At 39.5% G+C, this 9,505-nt stretch overlaps 1 protein-coding gene across 1 annotated transcript; it reads right to left on the reverse strand.

Annotated features, from left to right (window-relative positions):
- Nucleotides 1-4,065: 4,065 nt before the first annotated feature.
- On the reverse strand, nucleotides 4,066-8,944 carry tlx3 (T cell leukemia homeobox 3). The gene is given in 3 exon segments (NM_001015902.2): nucleotides 4,066-5,476; nucleotides 7,260-7,503; nucleotides 8,497-8,944. Coding segments are annotated over 3 exon segments (879 nt in total). The 5' UTR covers nucleotides 8,921-8,944; the 3' UTR covers nucleotides 4,066-5,265.
- Between the last annotated feature and the right edge of the window lie 561 nt (nucleotides 8,945-9,505).

Genomic DNA, 9,505 nt, shown 5'->3' on the forward strand with positions numbered 1-9,505 from the left:
TGTGTTTGAAAACCTGTAAAAGGGAAAAACCTGCCTGTGTTTGGAACTCCCAGAGGCTCTGGGGTTTTGCCTGCCACTGAAGCAATGGGAGCCGTGACAATGTGTATGAGTGCCGGAAGGACAAGGCTTAGTGAGAAGTGTGCCACAGACTGGTGAGCTGGTATCCCAGGAGGGGAGAGACATCAGGGCTTTGTGCATAACCCGAGTATTCATGAGTGTGAGAGTCACCGTGGATGTGTGTAACTGGGGATGGTGAGAAACCACTAATAGTTCCCCTGAAAGTTATCCTGGATGATAAGAGTCCCAGAGAGGTGACAAAGTTCTGTTCTAACGTTGATGGACTGTTTCCTGGTGGTGTCCCTGTCTCTATTCTCCAGATCTTATGCTTACCTGCCTACCATAGCTAATTTCCCCCCAAATGTATGTGTACAGGTAGTCAGCATGTCACACATGCCACTCTGTATTTTTGAACTTTTGTACCAGCCCATTAGTAATAAAGATATAGGCTCCCAATATTCTTCTCTGCTGATTAACAACACTTGCTGTAACTTGGCCTTAGGAACCAAGAGTATACAGCAATATACCATAAACACCAGATGCATTCAGATTAGCATTAAATATGGTCAGCATAGAAACCAGTGCATTCAGAATGATCTACTAGGACAGCTCTGCTTTTTGTTAAATGACTCCCAAGCTTAAGTTTCTGAACAGTAGCCAAGAGCATGCTGGGCTAGTGCAGTGCCGCTGCCGGGCAAACAGTGGCCTGGCAAAATCCAAGACGGGGAGCTGCTGTAGATAACTTTGAAGGCCTGGAATATCACTGCTAAGAGGCTACTAAACATTTTGGGCTGGTACAGTAAGTTAATTATATAAAAATTAGTGTTTTGGGACATAATCCTTTGTTTTTAGTTGTACTTCAACAAAATCTATGCTCCCAATTTGTCACGGCACAAATATGAATATTCAATCTGAGTTTCTGTATTTGTTTAGATCCTCCCAGTTTAAATGTGTGTTATTTTATTTGGGGGTAATAGAAGATTTAAGGGCTAATGAAAAAGGTGAATAGTTTGCAGAGGTCTGGTCATTCTTAGACACTTGCTTGAAAGCAAACATATGATAGGTTGCAATTAAAGGCTACCTGCTGGTTGCTATAGGTGGCTAGATCTGTAGTAAATGTGCACCTTTTATTACATTAACAAAATATCTAGATCAGTTTTACCAGTGCCAACCAAGGTGGGCAGGGTCTTGGTGTTCCCTTACTTCAGCCAGCTTTTGGCCTGGTCCAACAGGCTACTCATCGCATTTAAAAAAAAACAAAAACAAAAAAAAACAATTGCAAATAATGTCATAATATTGCTGTCTACATTATAGCAAGATACCATTATAGATAAATTATAGATAAATTAGATCACCAGTGCACAGATAATCCCACTGCATACTGGACTCCTACTAACAAAACAATCACAACAAAAGGCGAAGGGAGAAGGTTGCATACTGGGAATCTAATTATCTATTGGGGTAACTTAAATATCAATGTTTAGATCAAAAAATGACAAAAAAAGAGATTTTTCTTGAATAAAACAGTAGGCAAAAAGTACCTTCAGCAGAAGCCCTATTCGATGCACTCCTGTTGGACTAGGTGGAATACTGCCAATTCAGGGATGAAAAAACATGCCCCTTCGTGTTTATTCAAGTAGAACTTGCTGGGGCAAACCCATACTCTGTATCTGAATCTGGTGTTCCCTGACTTGTGCATGTGAATGAGGCAGAATTTACAGGGCACAGGGCCTCCCCCTCAGCCCCTCATGAATACAGCAATGCTAAATGCAGACAGCACTGTATTCACTGGACAGGCACAGGTGTTTTTGCTCTAGTTTGAGCCTGCACCTATGGGCGCTCATCCATGGCATCTTGTGCCTTTTTTTGCACTTTGCACCCTGCCTTGTTTGTAATAAATAGAACCTTTAATTTCCCTTGCTACATAGTAATTAAATGACATAGTTGTATATACATAATTACATAGCAAGTGTAAAATGACATTTCCATCATGTTTCATTTACCCAACCCCAACACACCCAATATTCTTTCCTACAAAAGAACATCTAACTCCATTTTCTTAAAGTTGGTATTTTCACATTACACAGAAAATGTGCCGATTCTTTAAAAACCTAGAAATACTGAGCCTCTACTTTCCTTGGCCCCTGTTCAATATTTGCCTTATAGTGCCTGGTCACACCCAGTGTTACTTTTTTGTGTTGCTTTTGCTTAAAAACCAGGTTACTGAATAGAGAACTAATGTGACTTTTGAGATATTTTACCTTCCCAGCAATGATATCGCCAAAGGAGGTCTGTGAATTTGAATTTCCTATCCCAGACAAAATAACGCTTGTTTAGCACTTACAATTGCTGATTCTCACCAATCTTTAGTAAATCTGGGCATAAGTAATATCACCTAGAACGTTTAGTCAACCTTGTTCTTAATTCTTCCATAATGGTTCTTGAACAATAGTAATGCCAAAAAAATAAATCTAGGTCAGACCTTTCCAATTCCAGCAGTAATATGGCTAAGAATGGTTATTATCACATCAAAAGACATCTGTCAGTCAACTGGCAAAGGGCTTGATTCAGTAACCTAGGGTGAAGATCACTTGAAACTTCAGGAACACGTCTACAAAAATACATGTTGCAGGGCAGCACTTATTGCATTAAAAATAAACTGCAATCAGTGCAGTTGTTCTAGCTGGATTTTTTTTTTGACGTGTCCCTGAATTTCCAAGTGATCTGGTCACTCTACAATAATCTTAAAAATGCCTCATCTTTAAATGGTAATGTCATATATAATTTTAATCTTAATTTACTGACGAAAATGCATTGCAAGTGCTTGTCACTGTGAACATTTTTAGGGTTCTAGCTGCCTTTATTCCTTATGTCTCCTTATGGAGCAGGAAGCCACCTCCTGGCCTAGTATTCCAATTTTGATATTATTACTCTATTGACTATTTAGAAACTTTATTCTTAGGTGATATTAACTACAAAAACCAACTCTAGGCCAGACCTGACATTATACTGTCCAAGGAACCAAGTAATCATTTCACACACTCCCATATACTGTATATGTGTGCAATGGTGGGTGACTGTTACTAGCAGTTTTTTATTTTAATACACACAATTCACTGTTTTGCCCACTGCATTGGGGGTCTCTGTCATGTTAAATAGCAGAACTAATGACACTGACTCCAGGCATTATTAACACTGGAAATAAGTAGTGAAAAAAAAACTCCTGCTTGTATCAGTGAATTAGTCTATATTTCCCTGTTTTATAAAACATTACAAATGTTAGAAAATAGCCTCCTTTAGTGAAACCAGTCTTCAGTGTTTTTACCTCCACAATGTATATTACTCCTATAATCACCTGTTTAATTAAGCAATATTAACACCAGGTCAGATTAAGCATTATAAAGGGGAAATTGGTTTAATTAAAAGGGAATGCATTATGCATCTATCTCTTGCCATGTAGCCATAACTGTTTGTGTGTGGGCATTTAAAATGTCTCTTTTTGGCCTACTCAGTATTAAGCATTATTACTACTGTATATGACAGAAAAACACCAGCAGATAAAATGAATTACTGAATCACTGGATGTGTCTTCATTTTTCCGAAACTGTAAAATTACCGTTTACAAATGAGGAGCTCAAACTGTGATTCAGAAATCAGGCCCTGAAATAAATCTGCCATCCCTGGCTAGAGATATTATCTGCCACTTTATGCCCTGTTTATAAATGACCCACTGAAGGAAGGGCTTCTCCCAGTTTAGAGACTGATATGATGTGAAGGGAAAGGGCATATTTCACATGGAACTCTTACACCGGGACACACAGCTGCCTCATAGTTAAAGACATTGTTTATTTACACGTTTAGAAGCTGCAAATCATAAAAATCTGTCAATTCGCTTCTCTTTATGAAATATAAGGCTCCTACTTAGTAACTCCTCAAAAAAACCCTCTTTGATCAGAGTCAGAATTAGTTACTCCTGGAAATACTGGAAACTCAGTGGTATAAAATGTAGAAAGAAGAGATGTATCATTTATTTTAAAAAGATAATTTTCGCTTTGTCTGGAAGATAAATATGCTTTGACCCCCTGCCAAATAATTTCATTGCATTTTTTTTTAAGCAAATCAAACAAAAGGCATTTTAAAACTCCTTAATATTTTATCAAACAATTTCATTTTCATTCAGCCTAAGGTAATGCAGTACTTCCCTCCCCCCCCAACTACTGTTAACCAGCCACGTTCAAATAACATAAATATATAACATCAATATATTTATATTCTTTTTAATAAGATATTTTGGGGTTTAGTGTATTAATAAATTAAATCTATTCACAAGGTATCTTACACATTAGCGACAGCTGCGTTTATATTGCATCGCTGCCTCAGAATCGCCAATATAAGAACATGCCTCTTTGTCGGCTCTGTGGGTCTCTAATGAATTGCAGTGGGGTGGTGGGTTCGAAATCTCCCCTTTATTTCAAAGAATATTCCAGCTTCGTTTACATCTGTTCTCTTACTTGGGGGCACATTTTATTGCGTGGATCACTGCGTCTCTTTCTTAACATTTCCCCAAAGACAAGTGCATAGAGATAAATGCAACGACCACCCTTATAAAGGTAAAAGAATAGGGCCCTCGAATAAAACAATTCGATCGTGGAACTACTATATACAGAATCCTTTTTTTTTTTAAATCTTGGTTCTTCAAAATAGATCTTTTTGGACCCATAAATGCAATTCAAGCACAGCAGTTAGGATGAGATCGAACGGGACCCAAACAGTCTTCAGTGCGCCCCAAAACGGTGGTAAGTCCCATTGGAACCCAAGTCATGCTCCGTTGGTCTTTATTTCAGTTTCTCTTCTAGGATGAATATCCATTTGGGAAGGCACGTAGATACTTTGCCACAGAGCAATATTGTATCCGTTGCCTCTAGGTATTTGTATAGAATGTGCCGAACGATATCGTAGAAAGCAAAACGGCCCCACGCACAATCGATGCATATCGTGTCCTCCTGTGCAAATGGTCGTCGATTGCTTTTTATTCGTTTTTGTGCTGCAAGTTAAGCTTCTGTCATTAGCACAAACCAATATAGGAAGAATTATTTCCAACAAATAAGAGTGCCTTAAAAAAAAAAAGGAAAATTCATTTGGTTCGCGCAGCAAAGCCTGAAAGTACAGTCGTTTTTTTTATCCCTTGCATCCTAAAAATGCGCTTAATTACACTAATGAGGTAACTGGGGGGATTTTAGACTGCTCTTCATCCCAAGGCTGCAAGTTTTGAAGTGCAAATAGAGAAGAATTGTGCAAACACAAAGGATCCGGCTGAATCGAATCGCTCAGCGATTTTTGAAACGCGTCGTGTTGGAGCTGTAGCATCAATCTGTTCGCCTGCTGCCTCTCGGCTTCTCTCTCTTCTGCTGTCTGTCTCCTACAGAGGGAGAGCAAATGAAATCCTGTATCAGCACATGAACACTGAGGCCTGCCAGCAGATACACCAGATATTCTTTTTGGGTAAATAAATGTATAAGGCGACGCAACTGTTGCTATGGAGGGTCCAAACCCAAAGATCTGAGCTGTAAACTGGGATATTGTTATATAATTTCTTTTAATCAATTATTAGCATTAATTCAGGGGGTGGCTGACAATAGCAATTAACTTGCCCCAAGTCTATTTCTAAAGCAAAGTACCCCCAACTACTTTTGTATTACACACATTAAATGGCAGGTCCAGCAATGCCAAAAAGTGCAAATATTACATTAGAATTTACAGCTTTTCCAGCAACTGAAAATGTAAATTCGGGCAGTGTTTCTATGTAAGAAAATACTTCATCCTTTAGGTGAGTAGAGAAATATCCATGACATCTGGGTGCCCAAGGGAAGCCCATCACAGCCCGCCTGTCGCATCACTGAACAATTTGGGGGTTAATATAACATGGGGATGTTTTTTTAGTGGTTCTACCCACAAAAGTGAAATAATTCTTCAAATCACAAAGCTTTAAAAACTTTTTTTTTTTTTTTAAATAAAGATATAAACAGCAAAAAGCAATGTCATGGTACAGCCCGGTGGTATAAAGGGAAAGTGTTATATATATATATAGACACACACTCAAACGTAAACGGAAAAAAGGTAAAAAGGAAACAATAAAAAGTAAAGATATTATAGATACCATAGCTTTAAATGTAGCCTACACTTAACCAGCAATGACAGCCCATCATGGAGCTGAACTATAACACATACATGCTTAGCTACATACCTCTAATTCATTTGTTGTGGAATATAATTAAATTCTACATTTTCGAGTTTTTTTTTATTTTGCTTCCGTTATATCACTGGAAGCGCCCTCCTAAGTAAAAAATATTATACAAACTATTTTATATGTAGGGACTTTTATCTGGAAGACTAGTAGTGACCATTAACCATACAGAACAAGGACCCACCTGTCAGAAATTCTTTATACCTAAAAGTACGATCCAGTGGTACCTTAATTCGTTTACTTATCATTGCTCGGCAAAGAAAAGTAAAAGGAAGATTTTTATCTTTCGTTAGAACATAAGGAAATCCATGGGAACTTAATTGAATGTATTGGTATAAAGGTTTCTTTTAATTGACATTTTATACTTCACTTTATTACTATACTATATTTATTTTATTGCAAGGGTCACCAAAAATGCGCCTAATGTTGTTTGTCCCCAGTTAAAATGATGACATGTGACCGGTTGTTAGAAAAGGGCGATAATTCCTTGTTTTAATCCAGACCTCAAAAAGGTGTCAGCTAAATTATTTGGGGCAATCAAAGTTATTTTTCTCTGCCAAGAATAAGAAAGAAGCAGCAGAAGGTAACGGTGGCGCATTTATATGATCTATTCAATATATAAGACAGTTGTGCTTTTTATATAAGCCCTAATGTAATCACTACACTCACAATATATAACGTTTTAGCAGCGCGGCGCTAAAGGGAAGATCTATGGATACAAAGTCCAACATAGATCACGAATGGGGGAAACATAAATACATCTGACACAGAGTTGCAATAAAGATATATGACATAACAATATATCCCATTGTGTCCATTTGTCTGCCATCAGCAAGTAGGAAAGAAGGGACACCATTACACAGAACATGTATTATGAATCCTATTTCCATGTAATTTGGTTAATCGCGTACAGACGAGAAGCAACACCTTTCAGCGAGTCGGAGCCACTTTATCTCACCTCCACTTTGTCCTCCTGTTTTGGAACCACGTTTTGACTTGGGCATCTGTCATTTTGAGAGATTTGGCTAAAGCTGCTCTTTCCGCAGATGCCAAGTACTTCTGGCGATGAAATCGCTTCTCCAGCTCACAGATCTGCACCCTTGAGAAAGAAGTACGAGGCTTTTTGCGCTTGGGTGGGGTTCGGTTCTGATAGGGGTGCCCAATTCTGCGGGTCACAGTGAAAGGCGTCAGGGCTGCTGCAGCTGCAGGGGGGGCATCAGAATGTAACGTTAACTATCAAATATACAGTGACAAGGAACGATTATTAGGGTGAAGACAAACAGAGCTACTAGTAGCAGCTACTAAAATAGACAATGTTGATCATTTACTGATAATTGTCTCTATGTGTGTTTTAGCAGAGGCAATTCTCAGTATTGTCTATGGCAGGGAGTTTTCTGGAGTTTAGTAGCCCTGAAAAAGTAGCTCCATGTGTCTTCACCTTTATATATATAATATTAAAAGTCCACACAGAGAACTCTAGGTACAGCCTGGGTGTGTGGTTAACATAACATAATTAGTAACACAAACAAATCACACTCGCAGGACTTGTATGAAGCAAAAAATGGTGTTTAATTCAATGTTTAGGCTTAGACTCAATCAGTCTTCAGGACACACAATTAGGTTGAATTAAACACCATTTTTTGTGCTTCATACAAGTCCTGTGAGTGCGGTTTGTTTGTGCTTACTATATATATATATATATATATATATATATAAGCGCCAATAACAGTTTGGTACATAACAAAGTAACGTTTAAAAGGAAAAATAAGAAATTAATTCGATAAATTGGTAAGATTGTATGCAAGTTCATTTTAGTTTATTTCAAATAGGTTGTGATACACAAATTGAGATTGAGGAATAAATTCAGATACAAAATAGAAGAAACTAGCGATGCCCTGAAGGTTTCTAGATCTTGTAGCGCTTTATAAAAAGTGACATAAGAAAATAAGTAAGAGGAGAAATCATTTCCAAGACACTATGGGGAAGGGGAGAAACGAGTGCAAATCAATGGAGTTGAATGTAAGTTCTGGGGAGGATGTGGGTTTAGTTGTAGCAAATCTAGTGCTATTACAATGGGTGCTAGTGCTATTACAATGGGTGCTAGTGCTATTACAATGGGTGCTAGTGCTATTACAATGGGTGCTAGTGCTATTACAATGGGTGCTAGTGCTATTACAATGGGTGCAGACACTTACCTGTTAATCTTTCCTTCACGAATCGCCTGCTGCTTTCCATCCAGGGGAAGTTGAGGCTGCCAAGGCCGGGCACAGCTGGCATGGCGGGGATGGCGCTGGAGATGGGAGGTGGCACAGCGCCGGGAATGGGCCGATGAGCTGGCACTCTAATGACTCCAGCTGGAGCCAGGCTCAGGTTGACACTGTAAGATCCAGACTCATCGAAGGTCGCCCCGATGCCGGGGAAGGAAGCGGACAGGGCAGAGTACGGGGCACTGCAGCGACTCACTGGGCTCCCCAGGTAACTGCCCTCCGAGCCCCGGACAGCGGCGGCGGCCGACGACTGGGAAGAGTTTTCCTGATCGGAACTGCTTAATATCTGATCAATCCCGAAACTGATGGGTTCGTGTTGGTGCTGGGTCTGCGCACTTGTTGGCTGATCCATCCTCTGGCAATAGATTTATTGTCTCAAATGATCACTCTCCCCCGTAACTGTTCGTCTTCCTCACAGCAGATCCATGAAGGTCCCGGTGTCTGTCAGACTGAAACTTTGCCAAACCTGCTCCTCTCCGATACGAGACGTGTCAGCATTTTTTTTTCGTACGAACTGGAGAGTTTCTGCGGCTAATGTCTCTCCCGCCCCGCTGATTGGCTCGTTCCAGCAGCCCCCCGCTCTGCCATTGGCCGAGACGTTTCATCAGAGGGTAATTCATGGAAATCTGAGCTTAGGGACTGTTCCAAGGTGACATCATTTTAACAAACGAACAATAGGTCAAATTTATCAGATGAAATAATAGGGGCTATAGCATTTTAAGTACAACAAACGCCCCATCATTTGTATAGAGAGTTAAAACGCCATGGCATCTCCGCCTAGGTTATGAAGATCCTCCTATTAACTGCTGTCATTTATTATCTCGGCTAAATCTCCTCTTCTATAAAGTTGTGTATTCTATGAAGTCTATGGAAAGTGCAAATCACCGCCTCTCTAAACGACACTGCTGCTCTAGGATGTGCTCCTATGTAACTTTAC

This window comes from Xenopus tropicalis, chromosome 3 (genome assembly GCF_000004195.4).
Source record: "Xenopus tropicalis strain Nigerian chromosome 3, UCB_Xtro_10.0, whole genome shotgun sequence".
NCBI classification, from domain to species: domain Eukaryota; kingdom Metazoa; phylum Chordata; class Amphibia; order Anura; family Pipidae; genus Xenopus; species Xenopus tropicalis.